This window comes from Rhinolophus ferrumequinum, chromosome 20 (genome assembly GCF_004115265.2).
Source record: "Rhinolophus ferrumequinum isolate MPI-CBG mRhiFer1 chromosome 20, mRhiFer1_v1.p, whole genome shotgun sequence".
NCBI classification, from domain to species: domain Eukaryota; kingdom Metazoa; phylum Chordata; class Mammalia; order Chiroptera; family Rhinolophidae; genus Rhinolophus; species Rhinolophus ferrumequinum.
In genome coordinates this window covers 47,580,969-47,603,125 of record NC_046303.1, presented here as the reverse complement: position 1 = coordinate 47,603,125, position 22,157 = coordinate 47,580,969, and the positions used below count along the sequence as shown (strand labels likewise).

General features: G+C 38.4%; 1 protein-coding gene across 1 annotated transcript in view; it reads left to right on the top strand.

The window, feature by feature from the left end:
- RELN (reelin) overlaps positions 1 to 22,157 on the top strand; it is a 496,978-nt gene that overhangs the window by 66,286 nt on the left and 408,535 nt on the right. The window contains 1 exon segment of the mRNA XM_033088143.1: positions 7,913 to 8,023. Within this exon segment, the coding sequence (XP_032944034.1) occupies positions 7,913 to 8,023 (111 nt within the window).

Sequence of the window (22,157 nt, the reverse complement as noted above, 5' to 3'; positions counted from 1 at the left end):
AGATCATATGGCAACTGAATAAATAGGTTTACCTAGTTAAAGTCATGAAATTATTATTTGATGGTTTTACATAAACCTTTGCTGTCTGAAATGGATAACTGGTGTGTCCTCTTTTAATTGGTATAAAATAGCTATAATTGCTAAGATATCAGGTAGAGTTTATAAACATTTTGCTAATAGGGAACTAGTTCTAAATATTTATTTTTGCCTTTCTAGTTAATAAAACCCAAATTACAGTGCTAACACAGTTTTTGGCTCATAGAAGGTCTTATGTATAGCTTAGTTCTGAATGTGTATAAAGTCTGAATGTGTATAGTAAACCATTCCTTTAATTTATCACAGGCCACTCTTCTGCTTTCAGGAAGATTAGTCCAATTGTTTGGGTGGCAGAAGTTTGTGGACTAAGTGATGAGCTAAGACTAGAGAAGCTAAAATAGTGCTTGAAAGGTGAGTCCCAGTGGCATTAGAAGAAAGTCAAGTCAGGACACATAGGAAGGGTAAGAGCCAGTGCACATTGCGGGGCAGATGAAGCTTGATAGGAAGGAGTCAGGAAGATACCAGAGACTAAGGTAAGGGGAGAGGACCCAAGTGAAAACTGGAATTGGCAGGGGCTGATGCTGCAGAATTACACAGCTGAGAGCAGCTGGCCAGAGCAGCCCCACAGCCTGGGACAATTGTTCGTTTCTATGGAGGCCTTTTTATTTTATTTTAAAGGAAATTCTGCTGGATTAACCAGAGGCCACAAGTAGAGATAAGTGGAAGCATTTGATAAAAAAGGGAAAGAGGGATGGAGAGAAGGGTGCTCCCAATATTTCAAAGTCCAAGTGCCTTGGTATAAAGTTTGCAGCATATCCGTGGGATTGCTCTTGTGTTCACTGCCATTGCTCTAGTCAGTAAAAACACGGGTTTAGACATTCTGAAGTTTCCTACAGTTTAGCAGGGAATCCAAACTACGTCAAGTGTTTTTTTTTTTTTTTTTTTTTTTAAGGATTTGTATGAAAATATAGCTAGCACACAATGTTATATTAGTTTTGGGAACACCATAATTATTCCACATTTATATATCTATAGAAGTGATCACTGTAAGTCCAATAACCATTTGACACTGTACAATGCTATCACAATATTATTGACTATATTACCCATGCTGTATATTACATCCCTTGACTTATTTGTTTTATACCTGGAAATTTGAACCTCTTATGCCCCTTTACCTTTTATTTCCATTTTTAAAAATTTTCAATTACAGCTGACATTCAGTATTATTTTATATTAATTTCAGGTGTACCGCATAGTGGTTAGACATTTGTATAATTTAATACATAGTCCTCCTAACTAGTCTAGTACTCACCTGGCACTAAACTTAGTTATTACCATATTATTGACTATATTCCCTGTGCTTTACTTTACATCCCTGTGACTATTTTGTAACTAATATTTGTACTTCTTAATGCCGTCCCCTTTTTCACTCTGTCCCCCAACACCCCTCCCATCTATCATCCCAATAAATCTAGTACCCATCTGACACCATACATAGTTATTACAATATTATTGACTATTCCTTATGCTATACCCTACATCCCCTACATCCCCAAAACTACTTTGTAACAACCAATTTGTACTTCCAAATCCCTTCCCCTTTTTCATCCATTCCCAACCCTTTCCATCTGGCAACCATCAAAATGTTCTCTGTATCTATGAGTTTGTTTCTGTTTTGTTTGTTCGTTTATTTTGTTGTTTAGATTCCACACATAAGTGAAATCACACGGCATCTGTCTCTCTGTCTGACATACTCCACTCATCACAAACACCCTCCAGGTCCATCCATGCCACTGCAGATGGCAAGAACCCATTCCCTTCCAATGGCCACACAATATTCCATTGTATACTCTTTATTCATTTATCCATCGATGGACACCCATGCTGCATCCACATCTTGGCCATTATAAACAATGCTGTGATTAACAAAAATTGGTTGTTTGAGGCCAAGTCATGCACCATGGCCGGCTGTTGCTAGTACCAGTTTTAGGGCTGTTCAGCCAGAGGTACAGGACACGCCAAAGCCAGATGCTACTTATTTGGGTTTTGTGAACCTTTGAGAGATTTTCGGAATGTTTGCAGCATGAGCTAAGACAGGCTGTTTATACAGAAAAGCCCCTGGAAATGGCTTGGGTGTGCTGGAAGGTTGAGTGGGGTGGGTCTCCAGGAATCACTAGGACAGGGCAGATGAAAGGTGTTAGCCAGTTTGATGGAGACTCAGACGTGCCGTCTACCTGCGTCTGCTCGCAAGGAGGGGGAGGGCTCAACAAAGAAACAATGGCTTCCACCAGCTCCTTAGTCTGGGAGAAAGCTGCCTCTCCAGCTCTGGCCCTGAGGCTAGACAACTCAGTTCCCTCCCCCCCCACACCCTAGTATGTCTCTGTCACCTCTGCAGCTGCTGCCCCAGCGCTGGAGCTCAGAGCCAGTGCTTCTGTTGGTCAGTAAGTCCATGCATGGTCCCTTTAAGAGGAGCGTCTGTGAGTGCCGCCACCCTTTGTCTCACTCATTCACAATCTCTGCTGGTTTTCACAGCCATAAGTTATGGGGACTTTCCTCCCCAGCACTGAAACCCTGGGCTGGGGAGGGGCTGGGATCAATCGCTCCTCAGGAGGACCTCCACAGCTGAGATATTCCTTCTAATTTTTAATGGTCACATGCAGGTGTGGGACCAGCCTGTTCCGCATCTCTGCGCCTCCTACCAGTCTCGAGGTAACTTAGTCTGTATGTCTGTAGTTGTAGGGCTTTGATTCAGCTAGCCTTCAGGTGATTCTCAGTAATGGTTGTTCTGTGGTTTAGTTGTAATTGATGTGGTCCTGAGAAGAGGTGAACATAGCATTTACCTACTCTGCCATCTTGACCAGAAATCCCCATGTCAGGTGTTTTTCAAATATAGAAATTGGGCCCATTATCTTCTTGAGTAAAAGGGAATCTGGTGATCAGAAAGATATCTTTTGTATCCCATACAAGCAACATTTCCTCTTACTTAAAAAAAGAGATTGGTCACCAGTTCACATATGGATTATGCATTACATCTGTTTAAAGGAGGAAAAGGAATTCTTGATCCACAGTGTCAAGAAGCTAGCAGCTTTCCAAATGCAAATATTTTTTCCCTTAAAAAATACTTTAGATTCTCAACTCTAACAAATAGATTATAATCAATTTGTTTTAAACAGGGAACTTTTTCTTTAGGTGATTTGTGTAAACATAACAGCATGTAAAAATGTTTGTATACTTAAGTTGGTCTGCCGTTTTTACAGATGGCTTTGGCGGGTCTCTTGATCTCGGCATTGATTTGTCTTGCACTCTGGAAAACATTTTAAATATATAAATAGCCAACTTTTCTGTCTTCTTTTCTTTCCATGTGGCTTTTCCAAGTGGAAGTCATCTGACATATAAAGTCTAGGATTCACAACATACTTTTAGTCTGGAAACTAGTTGAAGATACCCTTACACCACTTTTGTGTGAATGAATTATTTCTTAATATATACTTCAATAAATATTTATTGAACATCCCAAAGTATTAGGAATTGTTCCAGACGCTTGAGATATATTATTGAACAAAAACACTTAAGATACCTGGGTTGATGGAGTTTACATTCTAAAGAATGAGGATGACAATAAACATAAAAAGAAAAAATATAAGTAAATATATCAGCATAATAATGGGATACAAGGTGATAATTAATTAAATATATATATAAAAAAAAGGGAGAAAGTAGAACCAAGTATGAGACTTTGGGAATGTGGACATTATAGTGGCAGGGAGATGGGGGCTGTTTGCAATTCTAAATAGTGTGGTTAAGGCAGTCTTCATTGAGAGAAGTTTGAACTATTTATAACACTTGAAAGAGGTGAGGCAATTGGCTCTTCAGGTATGTGAAGGAAGAGGCTCCAGGCAGAGGAAAGCGCTAATGCAAAGACTTGGCGTATCTGAGCAACAGCACAGAGGCTAGTGTGGCTGGAGTGGAACGAGCCAGGGAACGAGCAGAAGGAGATGAGAACAGAGAGGGAATGGAGGCAGATCACATAGGACCTCGTAGCTGCGGTAAAGACTTTGACTTAGAGCATTGCAAAGTTGTAATCAAAGGAGCGACATGATCTGGTGCATATTTTAAAAGAATTCTTCTGACTTGTATACTGAGACTAGACTGTAGTGAGAGGAAGGTAGAACCAGGAACCCAGACCAATGTCTAAGGAAACAATCCATAGGAGAAACAAGGCAGTAAGTTGTCAGGTTCTGGATATGATCTGAAGGCAGAGCCAACAGGATTTACTGATTCACTAGATTCAGGGTATGAGAGAAGGTGATTCCAAGTAGTCTCAGGTTTTTATCCTGAGCAGCAGGGAATATGATGCCACCATCAACTGAGCTGAGGAAGGCCTCTGCAGGAGCAGGTTTGAGGGGTGGGGTGGGTGTTCAGGTTTGGTGGTGCTGAGGTTGAGACGCCTCTTGGACATCCATGTGGAGACGTGGGAGAGCAGCTTGCTGTATATCTGGAGTATATGTAAAGAGAGACATAAAGAGACCTGGACTGAGGATTGAAATTTGGCAATAATCAGCTTATGGATGGTATTTAAAACCAAGAGACTCTAAGATTAATAAGTGTTTTTCTTAGTAATTACATTTTTTTCTAAGACACTCAATGTTCAGAAATTATTTCTCACACCTGACCACCTGGCCACAAGGTTACCAAATAATAGATATTCACATCACTACTAGGAACAGAACCAAGCACAGAGAAAAGTTTGCCCTGTCTGACATAATAATATTAGGAATTAATGTTATTAAAATGAATAATATTAGGAATAAAGTGCAGTCCTCTTATTCCTGAGGTGTTTTCGCTAGACCTTGCTGCTTCAGCACCCAAGAATCTGTGTAAAGAAGAGAACTGATTCAAAGCAGACACTGTGGTGTGTAGAAGAGTTAAGATCAGAATTTGCTGCATCCTCCGGGTCTGGAGAGGCACTGGGTGGCAGATGAAAGGGGAGGTCTGGCAAGGGATTAGCAGCCTGGATGGATATCTAAAGGGCACAGCAGACCTTGGTCACACTCAGTACCCAAATACAAGTCATGCAGGCATCTTCCTACGTGCATATCTCTAAGGGACTGAAACATCACTAGATATGTAAAGCTATCAGTAAATTGAATTTATCAGTTGTCATGGTAGATGTGACGGGTTTTGTTTTGGTGTGAGGAAAATAACAATTTGAGACTAGAATTGAGGGACTCGGGGAAGACCAAGAGCTGCCACACGTGCTTCTTTTTCTCAGCCCTTTCTCCCAGAATGTTTCGCCTCTGTTTAAAATTAACACTGAGCAGACAGGAGGGCAAATTAATAACAAGCTGGATATATGACTTGTCTTGGGCCCGCTGAGGTCACAGCTCAGACTTGGTGTGGACTGTGGTCAGAAATGAAGTAGTGGGTGGGGAGGTAGATGGAGAGTCCTGGCAGGCAGCGGGACTCAGCCGTGGGTAGTCCAGTGAGTGGATACGCGCAGGCATCTAGTGAGGGAGCTTCCATGAGATCTGTACAGGACTCCAGTTCTCAGGAAGGGAGGAGAGAGACAGAGCTTCAAGGTCAGAGAGGTCAGGGAAAGGGAATGAACTTTTATTGATTAGTCACCATATGCATGACAGTGTGTTAAGGAGATAAATACATTGACAGAGAGGTGATAGATGTATTTCTTTTAATTCTTACAGTACTGTGATAGTATTATTGTCCCCCTTAGTAAATGAGGGATCTGACACTGATCAGAAGTAGAGAGAAGTGAAACTCACATTCAGGTTTGCCTCACTCTGAAATCCATAAAACCCTTAACTTTTTAGAATCTTGGAATTAGAAAGCAGAGTAGAAGTATTAAGGAATGGAGAGGAGTCCACAGGGATTGTGTTTGTGCATTAAATACAAGACTGCTGCCATCTTACTGGACTGGAGTGGAGCAGATGGAGAGGAAGTGGGTAAAGTAAGGGTCCCCTGGGTCCGTCGTGAGACGCTGCAGGTTGGATCTGATATGCAGTGAAGGATGGCCTTAGAGCCCAGTGCTCAGGATAGTCAGCTTAACAGGCGGGAGCTTAATTCTAAACCCCACTGGGTGGGGGCAGTTTAAGCTCTTTTTATCGTAGTCAGAATGAGCTCACTTGAACCAAAGGATGGAGGCATCAGTAGAACCAATTATGGAAATCTGGGGTAAACAAAATGGGGGACTCGTGATTAGAGTGTGATTCTGTAGATGAGGACATTTTGGCTCCGAGGCAGGAAGTGGTTTTGCTCAAGAACAGGTAGCGGCAGATGAGTGCCCAGTGCGCAGATCTCATCTCTCACCTCGCCTAGGGCTTCATGCTGCGTGTCTTGGGATTCACCTTCTGGCCGCCCCGGGCCCTTCTCTTCTCTAATAACAGTGATATTGCCTCCTGCAGGTCTCACTGTCCTTTTCTTCAAAGACTCCTCATACATATGAATAATCTGGGAAAGAGGTTGTTACAAGGGTGGCCATGGCCACTTTGCCACATTGGGATTTGGGGGGAGCAGAGAGAAAACAGAAGAAAAGCCAGGTCACCCACGTCAAATTTTTTAGATGATATCAAATGGTTCTGGACAAGGTTCTTAATTGTTTTGTTTCCCAAATTCCTCATTTGTATCCTGGGAATAACAACAGTACCCCCTTTATAGAGATGTTTTGATAATGAAATGAGATAATATATGTTAACTTCTTAGCTCAGTGCCCTGCTGAGTGGTTTCCATGTAGTTTACATGCCAGCACGTAAAGTATCCGTTATTATATTAAAGGATGTGAAGGCGATTTACTCCGACATCTAATGGCATTTTGGAGGTAGCATGATATCAGCGTATTCTAACGATGTATGTGTCTTGTTTTATGCTTTTTAATATGGATGTTTCAGACTATTCAGTTCTACTCACTAGATTTCCTGGAGTTGAATTTAAACATTCTCATCAAAGTTAATATGACTGGTCCTCAGTGCCACCAAGCCTGATGATAGCTTTGTACTGTGCACTACCAAAAGAGTACCACCTTCGCCCAGCTGATTCCCACAAATGGCATCATCTTGATCTTATAAAACCAATGCAGGAGGAAATAGTATGTAAAGGAGAAAATGAGTATCAATTTTGAGGGTGGTGAGCAAGATGAAATTTTAAGAAGCCAAACCTGAGTAGCATACAGATAGATACATTTAACTTGACCCTTTTCTTCCCAGGAACATCCTGATTTTCTGGTTATGAAACCATTTGGAGTCCTCTTGTAGACTTTGTTCTGAAACTTAAAGCATGCAGTGGTCTTCTTTTCTTGTTCTCAAAAGGGAAAGGGCTGACTGTCTTCATGCAAATTAGTCTGCTTTTGTCAAAAAAACTTCAGGGGACTCATCTATGAAATGTAGACTCACAATAAGAAATACAGTGCATCTTACTGTTCTTCTTTCAGCCATTGTAAGATTGTTTCCCACAGTATGGAATACTTGGGAAAAAAAAGTGTTTCATCACAATGCCAAAACTCCAGCGATGCCTTTGACTGCCTTCGGGGGTGGTGGTGGAGGTGGAGAAACGAGCTATTCAGTACTACATTATTTTCAGATGATTTTGCACATAGCTAGGGAAAGTGCAAATGAATGCAGAAAGATAGGACTGAGGTACTAAATTTGGGACCAGCAATTGCAGACATTGGAGTTCTGAGCTTCTTTTTGCTCTTCTGTAATTTGTAATACATATTAAGAAAACACTAACCATCGGTAGCATAAGAATGATTTGTTAACCTGAGTAAAAATTGTTTTGACAATATCTAACACGTTAGAAATATATCTCGTTATTCTGATTGTATTAATTGAGGTTTCTTTTCTTTCTTCCTTGTGTATTTCAGTGACAATTTCAACAAGCACCTTTTTTGATGGCTTGCTGGTGACAGGACTATACACATCGACAAGTGTTCAGGCTTCACAGAGCATTGGAGGCTCCAATGCTTTCGGATTTGGTAAGCTACCTGAGATAAGAAATCAATAATTGCCAATATCCTATACAGTTATAGGTCTTTTTTTGTTTGTTTTTAAATATCTGTTTAACAAGGATTAGATATTCATTATTTCACAGGAAATAATTTGGAGTGATTTTTGTGTATTTGCTTGAAGTTGGGTGAATTGAAGTAAGTCATGTAGACGCATAGCCGACCTTGAGCTTGGTGTGATGATCTCGGTCCCTCCCCATCTCCTGCCACTGTCACACTTGGTCCTCTGGGTTCAAGCACATTTCTCTGTTCCGTCATTTAGGTAGCTGGAATTGGAATTCATTCTGATGCCCATGCAGTTATTCAGTATCCTCTTTTTATAGACAGTTCTTAAAATCCTGGAGTAGCTGAAAAGTGTCATGTTAAGTTTGGCAAGTAAGCATTCAATACAAGCTGCAGATAGTAATAATTGTTTGAATGATTGACTTTTATGAGTATTCCAAAGAGAATGTGATTTATTGTTTACAACACTTACGTGGAGTCTTTGTCCTTAAATCAGAGACATGGCAGGTTACCTGTGTGGAGAGGTAGAAGGCTACATGATAGCCACTGATCCCAAAGGATTCTCAATTTGGAAATCTCTGCTTTACCCATAATGCAGTGAACATGTCAAACGGGAATTAAGTAGACAATTTTAAACATCAGAAACACAAATTTAATATTTCAGTTGATGTAAGACATGAAATCACTGATCTTACTCTAAAATTGGAAAGTGGCAGAGGACTTCCTCCATTGATGTGAGAAGAGTAGAATTGCATGATCAAAGGTGGCCATGTGTTCGACATTTTATTTTTTCTGGAGTATTTATTAAATAAATAATTTTTACTACTTTTGATACAGGAGAGGGTACCTCCTTGGTGTCTAGTCCCAGCAGTGGCTCTGCCCAGGTGACTCACTGGTTGATGTCAGAGCAATAATGTTGATGCTGCATTGTCACCCTGAGGGCCCAAGATGAGGTTTCATAGCTTAAAGGAACCTGGAAGTTGTTTAATCATCGTGTTAAATTATTTTACAGTGACAATTTGTCCTATTTTAAAAAGATTCCGGGTAAGCTTTTACAGTCTGTTGGTAACTACTCGTAAGGTCTAATCCTTAAGAAAAAAATTCCTCTTAGGTCTAAAAATCCCACTTTTTTAATTCCCATCCTTTTTGTGCTCTGCAGACGTGAAAGGTCAGCTTTCAATTTTATATATATATATATATATGAACATAATATATATGTCATACTATCTTTTAAGTTACAACGGGACCTATAAGTGGGGTTGCCAGATTTAACAAAGGAAAATTTATAAGACATCCGGTTAAATGTGAATCTTAGATAAACAATTGGTTTTTAGTATAAGAATGTAATATTTGGCATAAGATGTCCTGGGTTCTACCCTAACCCAATTAAATCAAAACCTGTGGGAGTGGGGCTTGAGCATTGGTAATTTCTAAAGCTCTCCAGGTGATTCTAGTATAATATTTATCCAGGGTTGAGACCACTGTACTGGATTAATCCAGGGTCCACCAGCATCAGCATCCCTGGGAACGTGCAAGTACAGCGTTCCAGGCTTTACGTAGTGAATCAGATACTGTGGGGGTGGGGCCCAGTGAGCACTTTTGAATAAGCACTCCAGGTGATTATGATATACATTAAAGTTTGAAAACCACTCGTCTCCATTAATTAAGTGGGCGAGTATTTAAATGACCATAGAAATATATAACAGTTAATCTTGCTAAGGACTAGCTAGGAGAAGTACCGAGTGCTGGGAAAGAGTATGACAGAGAAACTAGATCTAGTCTGGAGTAAAATGGGTTGTAGTTAGGGAAGGCTTTCCTGAGGAAGTGGCGTTGAGCTGAGATTGAAGGATGAGTAGAAATTACTTAGCTAAAGGTCTATGGCAATTGGGACACAGCATACCGGATAGAGGGTGCAGTTGATGCAAAAGTCTCAGGGGAGAAGAGGCTGGCCTGTTCTAGGAATTGAAAAAACTTGGAGTGGCTGGATCTGGCATCAAGAGGGAAAGTGATAAGGCTGGATAGGAGACCAAAGCCAGACCTTGCAGGATCTTGCCAAGAGGAAGCCATTGAGGCTTTTAGGCTGAGCAGTGACTTGAACAGTTTTTCATTTTAAAGAGATCCAGCCGGGGTCTGAATGGAGAACAAACTGTAGGGTCCAGGAGTGGACTCAGAGAGACTATTATGTGGTGAAAGGTTCTGGTATGACAGGGCATGCGAGGAGTCCAAAGCAGGCTGGTTTCAGCAACAAGAAAGAGCGGTACATGGAGGGTGAGAGTTTGTCTGTGGAATCATACAGACCTGCTTGCAGGTCCAGTCCCCAGCCTTTTTTAGCCATGTGCCTGAGCCAAGTTGCTTAACTTCTCTAAGCTTAATTTTCTCATCTATGAAATGGTGATGTAATTTAATGGCACGTGCTTCATAGGTTGGTGAGTAGTCCTGAGGCTTAAAGAGATGATTTATGTAAAGCCCTTAACACATAGAAAACAATAAAACTAGGTATTCCAAAGTGATAAATCTTGATAACCAAAGCAGCTGATTTTCTCAGTCCAGGACTTCTATGTACTTTCATGGTGGGGGGGGGGGAGGGCAGGGGAAGGGGCAAAAAATTTTTCTCAAGTGGAATTAATACGGGGTTTATAGATTCAGGTTATTTGAGAGGAGTTGACTGAATGAAGGAACTATCATTTGCCAAAATGGAGGCTTTAAATGAGAAAAATCATTAAATATCATCCATAGTATGTTGTAAACACATTTTGACAGAACATATAAAATGCATGTATCATATTACCTCAGACTTGAGCTAGTAAGCCAAACAAAAAATCTAAGAATGAAATTGCTAGAAATTATTTAAGATACCTATACTTGAAGACATTTTCTGCGGTGACTTTGAAAGCTGTAAAAAGGCAGTTTCACTTGGATTAGAATGTATTTTGACTATCTTAAATTGCAAATATCTTCCCATTGCTATCAACCCTATATTACTGGGTTGAGGGTCTGAAGAGGCTTCTGAAAGTGAAGCTCGCTGATGGTACTTTGACTTCCATAACCAGATGCTCAGACCAAATAATTTTATGTGCCTTGATGTGATAGTGGTAAATTACCTTAAAACAAAATTTAATAATGTACCTGAATATTGTTAAGTAGAGTTAATCCTCAGAAATAATGTTTTTGAATAGAAAGCAGGAGGGAAAATGTCTTTTTAGATAAGTGGTCCCTCTTTGGAACAAAAGCACATTAATTGTTTTGGTATTTGATTTAAGTTTAACATGTTCTTTACAACTTAGGAACAAAATGAAAAGACGTAATTTGATTAGGGTGTAGGTGAGAAAGTAGAGGAAACTCTTATAGAAGGTAAAATGTAAAAGAATTGCTGCTCTCTTGTAGGTTAACAGTTATAGTAGGATCGAGCTGAATTAATGTGGCATTCTTTGATCCAGAACAAAGAGTTATTGAATATGTAATCTATCATTAGGCTCTGACTTTGATGGAGTGTTAAGTAAACATGATATGTTTGGCATTTTCCCAACATATCATAGGGTTAGTAGTGTGTGATATTAGTGTGTTTAACTAGCTGTGACAAATAAGACAAAGTAAAGCATAAAGTTGAGTCTAAAAAAGGTACTTCTGAAAGTTTTTTACTCTTCGAGTTAATTTTAATTGTACCAATTACACTAAAGTTATAGCCACTCCTTTGAATATAAAATGTACGTATGACCAGCCGAAATAAAGCCATAATTATTCTTAACATACTGTTGTATAAATGTAATTGCACTAACATATCTACAGCCTTTTATGCAAAACCAGAATTATTTAAAATGCATGCCTCACTAACCAAATATAGACAGATGCCTAATAGCCAGAAATGCATGAAAACAATAGCTGTGCAATAGATGACTGTATGCCAGCAATGTGTGATTTGAAATACCTCATTCTGCTTGTCAATGTAAGAAAACATGCTGCCCTAGGGAAGTGTGATGTTCAATTATGGATATCTCTTTGTGCATCCCAGAAAAGAATCCTTCCCTCTTGTCTTTGGCACTGAATTCCAGTTTAATCATGTAAATCTTCCAGGCTCATTGTGGTTGCTCAATAAAGGGCTATTTGAATATCTTTTCATACAAAACTGTTCCTTTTCCAGAGGCTGAAATGCATTTTACTCAATATTTAATATTCTGCCTGTAAAAGCATTTTTACTACAATTTTTGTGTTCTGGCTCTAAATCTTGAGAATTGCATTTGTAGGTCTGATTAGTAGCAGTCACGCTTGAAATTGTTAGACCTTACATAAATTAAACTTTTGGGCTTTGCAATTCCTTGATAATTTTGCTCAGCTAATACATCAACCATTTTAATAGTTTTTCGCTTAACCCTTTGCAATTTCCTATGTGTTTCATTTATTTTTTCTGTAATAATTAGACATCCTAGATCTAATTATTTAAGTTGTAGAACTCTTAAAATGGCAAGATTTGATGAAATCCAAGTTTGGGGGGAAACTATTGTGAACAGATCCAAGATTTTTTTCTTTTTTATCTTTTTTCTTAAACATCCAGTCAGTCATGTCATATTCTAAATGGAGATTAAGTGACTAACATAAAAATGTAATACTTTCAATATTACATTTAAAACATAGTATTAGAATTTTTGGACTTGATCTGATTTTCTTTTCAATGCGATTTGATACTCTAACTTGAGATGAATAGGGATATATTTACAAAACAAATTATTTAAATGTTTTTAAAAAGACTTCAAATTTTTCTAAATCTTATATTGGTCAACAGTAAATAAAACGTTACCAGTAGATAAATAGTTACCAGTAGATTAAGATTGTATGTTAGTGTTTCGTTGTCAGGATACAAGTTTTTTTTTCGCTATTTTTAAAAATTGTCATTAAAAATAAAAATATAGGGTCCATTTAAGCTACCCTTTTGGTTATCGTTCACATTAAAACTATATAGAGTCTTTTACAACTTTGCTAATTATCACCAGGATTCCCACCTCCCTGGGCATGAGTTGCAGTTAGGTCGTAGGTGTCCTGTTTCACTCACTGCGATATGAATGCATGCACATATTTAGGGCTTAATATCTGTAAAGAGGGGGCAGCCACTAGCAACTTTATTATAGGGTCCTGTATAGTAGTGGTCTGTATTTACTAGCCTAAATTAAGCTAAATTACTCAGAATGATCTTGTTAAATTGTTTTGTCTGTCTCTTTACAAAGAAATGCTTTGTAACATACTTGAGGAATTTTAAACATATGGAGGGATTCAAAAGCGTGACCTTTTATTGGATAGGATAAAGGATCTGTAACAGGAAGACTCTAGGTTAATTGAACAAGTTAGTCAGTGGTAGGTACAAGGAGCATACGGAACAACAGATGAAATTTACATAGTTTTCCTATTTACAGGGATTTAATCTAAATTTGGTGGTTTTTCGTTTGGGAATGCCGGCATTATCTTCATTAAGAAATAGTGTTATCTCAGTTGTGTTAGACATATGTCAAAGAATTCAGGGATATTTCCCGATTCTTAAATAACTAACTTGAAAAGAATAACTGGTTAGTGCAGTGGGCATGATGAATATAAAGCTGTTGAATTAATCAGTCAACAAATTGCTAAAGCACATGTTGAGGGACATGAGATTCGGGCCAAGTGGAGGAGTTCGTGGAAGCAGGCAGATCAGTGCAGCGATTCCTTATAGGACCGCCGGAGTCAGGCAGCTCAGGCTTCATGCGAACGTGGGCCACATACTTTCCTTCCCCAGCCTCAGTGTCTGCGTTTGTAAAATGAGGATGCTAATTAACAATGGTTCCTAGTTCACAGAGTTGTTCGGTGGGTTAAATGATCTGTTCCAGTGCCTAGTCTGTTTGCTCCTAGTAGGTGTTATATAAAGACTCAGAAGTGAGAATTCTTTCTTTGAAAAGGGAAACAAAATGAGAAGGTGGTTCAAGTGGCAGAGGTTTGAAAGAGGGAGTTTGATTCTAAATTGGAGGGGGCGAATGTGCCCACGGAATGTAGAGCTGAAATGGACCTTGGGTAGAGCCTGGTTCAGCCCCTGGCCCAATTTCTGGGTGACGGAGCAATGCTCAGGCTGAGCGAGTGTGGCCTATCCCAACGTGATTCAAGCATGAGGACTACAATCAGATGACATCACATTCAGTTCTCAGATCCTTTAAAAAATACCGTTCACGGACCATAACATTTACCATTTTAAAGTATACATTTTAGTGATTTCCAGTATATTCCAGTATATTCACAAGGTTGTGCAACAGTACTATCTAATTCCAGAACATTTCATCAGCTCCAGAAGAACCTCCATACTCCCTAATTCCTCTCCCGTCAGTCCCTGACAGCCACCAATCTACTTTCTATGGATTTGCCTATTTTGGACATTTCATGTAAATAGTATCATGTAATATGTGGCCTTTTGTTTCTGGCTTCTTTCACTTAGCATAATGATTTCAAGGTTCATCCATGCTGTAGCAGGAATCAGGACTTGGTTCTTTTCTACAGCTAAGTAATAGTCCATTATGGACGTACCACATTTTATATATTGGGTGGACATTTGGCAGTTTCCAGATTCTTAAAAGGAGTTAGGGCTGAGCAAATTGGAAAAAGAAAAATGTTTAAGGAGGATGCAAAGCAATGGGCCTACCAAATTCCTTAAATATTCACCAGTGATTCTAAAGCCTCTGAAGATCCAATTGCTTAGCCCTTTCTATGGCTCAGACCTGAAAATGGTTAAACTTAGAAATCGACAGGAATTACTCCTCTGTCCTCCTTCTTGCCATTCAAGGGAGATAGGCCACTGTGGCATGTTTTCACCCTAACCTTTTGCCCTCAGTTTCGACCGTGAGATAGATAAGCCAAACGGAGTCCATCTAATTTACTAGTACAGGAATTTGGAATCGAGACTCATCAATCCCAGTCCAGCTCTTCCTGAGCTGGATCACAGCACATGTAAACATTGGGGGCTCTGGGCAGCCCCTGTCCTCAGAGGGTCAGAGGACTGTCCTGCAGGGAGAGAAGGAGGAGAGAGACAGAATGCTGCCTGAGGTGCCAGGCTCTTATTGAAGCTTTATTCCCATCAGGCTCAGATATTCTTCGTTCTAAGAAACAAAAATAAAAATAGCTAACATTTATCAGGTACTTTCTATGTTCCAGGTGTGTTGCAGGTATTAACTCTTTTGATCCTAACAAAAATCCTGCTATAATTATCCTCATTCTGTAGATAAAAGAACCTGAAGCACAGAGAAGATAAGTAATTTGTCCAAGGCCACACGTAGGGAGTTGCAAAGCCATAATTCAGACCTGCCCGTGTAGCCTCTCATTAAGCTCCCCTTACAGCTCAAGCCAGCTTGAGTTAGTTTCTATTGCAGCCTAAAGAACCGTGAGGACAAGGGCCCTGTCTGCTGTTTCCCCGCCTGTCCCCCTCTCTTATCTCTTCCAGGCCTCCTATGTTCCCTTCAGTCCCCTCTTCCCACCACATACACACCGATGCTTCTCTACACTAATCATAATAAGCCACACCCACTTCCACAATTCCAGCTACTTTAGATCTCTATGCCCTTGGTTTTTCTTAGTGCTTGGAATTCCTCCTGGCTCTGTCTGCTGGGCAGACATCCTGCCATCTTCAGGGCCTCAGTTCTGACTCACCTCCTCTACTGAGCCCTATGCCTGCTCCTCTCTGCTCCACCCTGGTCCCTACCTCCATGGAGCTCTCTACCCCCTCCTCCACGCTTTACTCTCTTCTCTGACCTCCAACAGCCATCTCTAACAATCTATTGAATTGACTTATTTAAAAACCTGTATCTCTCTTTAAGGACAATAGATGGTCTAGTTTCCTTCACTCTCATGGCACATAATAAGTGCTCAATAAATATTGAATGAATAAAACAATGAAAATCTTTGAGGATTCATAGGGTGTTTTACCACCAGAGTTGACATTAGTAAGTGCATGTATGTGCACAAGTGTATAGGTATGGGGTGAGAGAGACTATTATTGTCTATTATTGTCTTTAAGTTTGAAGGTATTTCTGAATCTATGTAGTACATTTAAATCTAAACATCTGTACTTACATTTAAAACTATCCAAACATAGTAAATTTTATCATCAGAGATCCTGGGGAAATTTATTATCCTGCTCACCACTGTGTCCCTTTGTCCCCTGGAGGTGGCCGACCCCAACGCCTTCAGATAGGAGAGCAACTAAGTGCCTTCTATAGAACCAAGGGGAGGGGAAGAACAAGAGACTGTTCAATCCAGCCTCATGTCTTAGTGCAGGTTGACGCCTTAATGATACACGATGTTACGTTCTTATTTCATCTCTTAGATCATTTTAAAAATGATGACCCTAATTTCTTGGGAATGTATTCTAAGATTACATCAAGTGAGATCATTGAAGAAGATTTGGGGGTATATACGTTTAATCCCTTGCTTTGACTTCAACACATTTATCATATAATTGAAACCGGTAAATGTTTGTTAAAAAGTAATTGCCACTTGTTTTCTTTACATTAGGCAACCCTCCTGCCCTTCCCGCCCCCCAAACTTTCTCTCTCTCTCCCTCACTCTCCATATAAGATTCATCCATTTCATAGCACCTTAGTCATTTACGTGTCAATTTTCTCTGGTTACTCCATTCTAGATAGAGGAATTTAGCCCTGATAAGATATGTGCCCAGAAACCACTGTAGGTACTTTAAAAATGCATCCCAAAGGAAGAGTTCTTCTAGTTCCTTTCTTTTCCTCATTCCTGCTCAAATCTATGTTCTCAGAATCACAGTAAACAGGTTGTTCATAAATAAAAACGTCTCATTTTTAGAGCAGATTGTAATGGATGTTGCCACTATGCTATATAAGTTATGATTTTTGAAATTCTTTTGTTAAAATGTTGCCTGTTAGTGTTAAAAAAATTATTTTTGAAGAGACAAATGTAACCTTATTTCTGTTATTAAAAAAAAAAAAATTGTCCCAAGGATTGAGCTCCAAATAAATAAGGATAGAGCACTAGATCATTACGTGGGGATATTTTCTCATATGCCAAAGTTTTTAAGAAGAATTCTGGAAAATAATTTTCTGTAAATGAAGTCTTATCCGTCACTAGGTAAAAACAGAACTGAGAATACTTTTCTCCCTGTTTCTTAAATAATAATTCAAAAAAACATCTTTGAGTCAGAATGGAGCATGGGTTTTTGCTGATAAGCAATACTGTTTTCTATAAGAGAGACACTTTTCAGAGTATGCCAGACTGTTCCTTTTAACAGGAGACAAGATTGAAGTATATGCTTAAGGGAATAAACTTCAAAGATTGACTCTAGCTGTCATTTTGCTTGTAATGTGGCTTACTCTTGAGGTTTTCCAGTCCTTTGGGGTGTGTAGATAATGATAAATGAGTTTATGTTTCATGTTCATAGTAATTGATTTATAAATATTCTTGGTTAAAGTTGGCTGCTTCTTTCCTGGCAGTTAAATCTAAGAACAACTTAAAATTATTTTATAATGTTTATTACTTCCTAAAAATAATTGTGATAATTATCTTTGAAAGGTTAAAAAAAAAGTGAGAGTAGATTCTTGACATTGCCTAGAAAATAGCTCTGGATGTAAGATGTGAATTTGAAAATGGCTGTAGGAGTCCACGAACAACAGAACACAAGACAAGAGTGGAAACAGAACCAAATGCTGGTTCTGTTTCCACTCTTGTCTTGTGTTCTGTTGTTTATATTCAACCCTCCGTTGCTGAGTTTTGCACGGAGCCTAATGGACATGTAGGCTGCTTTCTGAGGCAAGTACACAACTAAATTACTGTTTTCAGGACTCTGCATGTCTGAATGGAAAGATACTTGGTTGTGTGGGAGTTGCCATTTTAGACAACAGAAGAACAAAAGTTGTTAATATTTTGGTAAAAGTTCAGACTGAGCTCCCCCCCTGCCTTTCTTCCTACATGATTTCATACATCAGATCCATGTGTTGTTATTGTCTAGTTAACTATGTTATTTCTGCTTCTCTTTCAGAAAGTTGCCTCTCCATATGAACTCTAGCGAATAGCAAGTTAAAAGTAAAATAAATGGAGCTATCAAAGATCATATTCTGGGGAGATGTTTTGTTTATCCTTAATTGTTTTCTTTTAAAAATAATTATTTGCATTATGAGAAGATTCTTTTTAAACCTGACTTTTAACTTCTGTAATCTGACAGCATTTATAATAATAATAGCAAAAAGGGATAGAAATCTGTTACTAATAAAAGAAAACCTCAGCTGGGGTTTGGCTTTCTGTTTCTAGAGAATGGGACAAATGAGCAGCTCTGGGATCATTGTGAGGGTGATAAAGTTTATCTTTCAGGCACCTAGGCTGCCTCCTTTTCTCTCTTGTCTCTTTTTCATCAAGGAACTGATATCAGCCACATCATAGATGAATTTGAAAATATTGTGGTAACTGCAGCTTTTCCCACGCTGCTTTTTGCAAACATAGTGTCTCATGATATGTTAATAGGCCTTACATAGAAAAAGAATATTGTGATATAAAAGAGCTTGGAATATGCTGGTTAAACCGTACATATTCTTAGAGTCTTTAATATGCTTTTTGTGTTTGTCTTTTTGAAATATAATTCAAATAACAGAAAACTTATTTTAAAGTGTACAGTTCAGTGATTCTTAGTATATTCACTGTGTTCTTCAACCACCACCATTAATTCGAAAACATTTTCATCACCCCAGAAAGAACCCCATACGTATTAGCAGTCAGTACCAAGTCCCCCCAAACCTCTCATCCCCTGGCAACCATTAATCTACATTCTGTCTCTATGGATTTACCTATTCTGGATTGGATTCATTTTATATAAATGAAATCATATAATATACGACTTTTTGTCATTGGCTTCTTTTACTTAACATGTTTTTAAGGTTCATCTATATTGAAGCATGTTGAAGAATGAAGTGCTTTATTCTTATTTATGGCTGAATGGTAGTCCATGCTATGGATAGTCCATACTTTATTTATCCATTTCATCTTTTGATAGACATTTGGGTTTACAGTTTTGGCTATTGTGAATAACATTCCTATGGACATTCATGTACAAGTTTCTTGTGTGAAATATCTTTTAAATTTTGGGGGGTATATACCTGGGACTGGAATTACTGGATCATATGGTAATTCTATGTTTAATTTTTTGAGGAACTGCCAAACTGTTTTCTATAGTAACTGCTTGATTTTACAGTCCCAGCAGCAATATGTGAGGTCCCAATTTCTCCGCATTCTTGACAACACTGTTGCTTTGTTCCCCTCCCTTTCACCCTTCCCCCGCCCCCTCTGTTTTCATGTGTTTATTGGTCATTTGTATATCTTTGGAGAAATGGATATTCAAGGTCTTTACTCATTTTTAAAATTGGATTATCCGTCTTTTAATTGTTGAGTTGTAAGTCTAATATACTTTTTAACATCATGAAAATTTTTTGAAGAATAATTTATTTTTATTTATTATTTTTTATTATTAGTTTCAGGTGTACAAAACAACGTAGTGATTAGACATTTACACACCTCACAAAGAGATAACCCCAACAAGTTTACTACCTATCTCACACCGTAACATTTAATAAGCTTTCTTTCAAAAATTTATGTTAGCATGGAGTTCTTTTTTTCAAAACAACATCTGTTTACATCTTTCAGAACTAGTTTTGCATGCGACAATTTGGGAAGCACCATTTTAAGCAATAGTCCATCATGACTAAGCTGAACCCTTTGAATCTTTTTGTGAATACCATTGATCCCTGAACAATGCAGGGCACTGACACCTGCACAGTCTAATATCCATGTGTAACTTTTGATTCTCCAAAAAGTTACTTGTCCCCTGGTATCTATGGAGGATTGGTTCCAGGACCCCCATGGATACCAAAGTCCACAGATTCTCCAGTCCCCTGTATAAAACAGTGTAGATCAGTGCATACAATCAGGACTCCGCATCTGCGGACTCCCAACCGTGGATCAAAAACAGTACAGGTCGTTCATGAAAAAGTCCATGTGTAAGGGGACACACACAGTTCAAACCCATGTTGTTCAAGGTTCAACTCTATATGTTTTCATTTTTATTGGGTAAATACTTAGTAGTTGCATTGCTGCACTTATGTATAAGAAGCTGCCAGACCTTTTCCCAAAATGATTGTGCCTTTTTACCTTCTCACCAATATACTGTTAGAGTTGCAATTTCTCTGCATCTTCATGTACATTTGTGTTGTCAGTGTTTTTAATTTTAGCCATTTTGGTGGTATGTGGTGGTATCTAATTTGGTTTTAATATGTATTCCCCAGCTGACTAACGATGTTGAGCACATTTTCATGTGCTTATTGGCCACTTTTGTCAAATGTCTGTTCAACTCTTATGCCTATTTTGAGAAGTTGAGTTGCCTTTTTATAATTGAGTTATAGGAGTTTTAGGTACCAGTCCTTTATCAGATGTATGTTTTGTGAATATATTTTCCCATTCATGGCTTGCCTGTTCTTTTTCTCAATGGGCTCCTATGATGCATTGATGCTTTAAATTTTGATGAACTCTAATTTATCAATTTTTTCTTTTATGGTTATTACTTTTGTGTCTTGTCTGAGAAGCCATTGAATGCCCTAATGCAAATCTAGTTTTTCAAATGTGTGCTTCGTTATTTTTCAATCTTCACAACCTTTGGGTAAGTAGAAAGCTGATGCTAAAGTTCATATCCAGTATTCCTAAAAGTTTCTCATTAAGCACTGACTACTTATTTTAAAAATGTCAGGACATTTTCCATTATGTGGCATCATTTTTATACATAAAAGTTTTTCGTTCCACATGTGTAAGCTTCTGATTTTAATGTGACACTTTATAAATGACTAAAATTGCTTCAGACTCCTGGATTACATTGTGATAAGTCAAATGAACTTCAGGACACTCCCTTCACACCAGAGACACATGCCAGAAGCCAAACAGATGGTAAGCTAGGCAGAAATGACCCTCGGCATTCTCATTAAAGCAGTTGGGGAAATTTTAATGGGCCCCCATTTGCCTCATTCTGTATCTAATACCCTTTGAACTGACACTTTTTTTCTTGTTACAAGTCAACAACTACCATGTATATTTTAATAGGGATTATCAAACACAATTTGCCCAGAAGATGTACAGCCCTTTAATGCTAATTAGCCAAGTTTAAATAATCACTGAGTTCTGGGATAATTGGAAAGAAACACTGTTTTTCTTGCCAGTGCATAATTACTAATTAACAGGAAGATAAAATATCTGTGTAACAGTCATATCTAGAAGAATCTGTTAACAGTTAATTAACTGATGAGTTGGTGCCAAGTTAATGTTGGTCAAGAAAGTTTACAGATGAAGTTCTCTTGTAAAATAAATAAATAAATGCACGCACTATGTAAACTGACATTTTTCAGTGAGAGTGGAGCATGGGTGGAGTAAAGACAGTGTGATCTTGGCTTAGCATGTCTGCTTACGGCAGACGGTCATTACCTGAAAGAATTAGTGTTCCCTTGACTATAAATATTAAAAACACCAACTGATGGTTGCTACTCTCCTGCTTACACATAAACTTGAGGCTTCATTAATTTGCTTTTCTCTTGATCCTAATAATTGCATGGGCTTTCTCAACCTTAAAGGACTCTCATGAAATTGGGCCACAGCCTCCTCTTTGTTTTTCTGCTTATTAGAGTTAGGACTTGAGTGCTTGAAATGGATAGCTGGAGATTCACAAAGAAGAAAACAAAAATTTGCCAATTTTCTTTGTTTTTGTTAATTCAGGAATTACCATTATATTATTCTTCAAAAGTATTTGAAAACACATACATTAGCCATTTAAAAAAAAATGAACATTTTTATTAAAGAACGGCATTCTTTTGAATCTGTTATTAATTTTTTTCATGTAGACTGAGTGAGTGGGCAGTGTCAAGCATTTAATATACAATGATTGAAGATTTAAGTGTTTTAAAATTCCATTTGTTTAGGGAGTCTTTAATCACTAGGCAGAAACTAAAAATTTAATTATTTCCTTATGAATGCATACTTTTTATTAAAACTTTTTTTGTAAAATCCTTACTGCAGTGAGAAGTATACGATAGGTAAAAAAAAAAAAGTC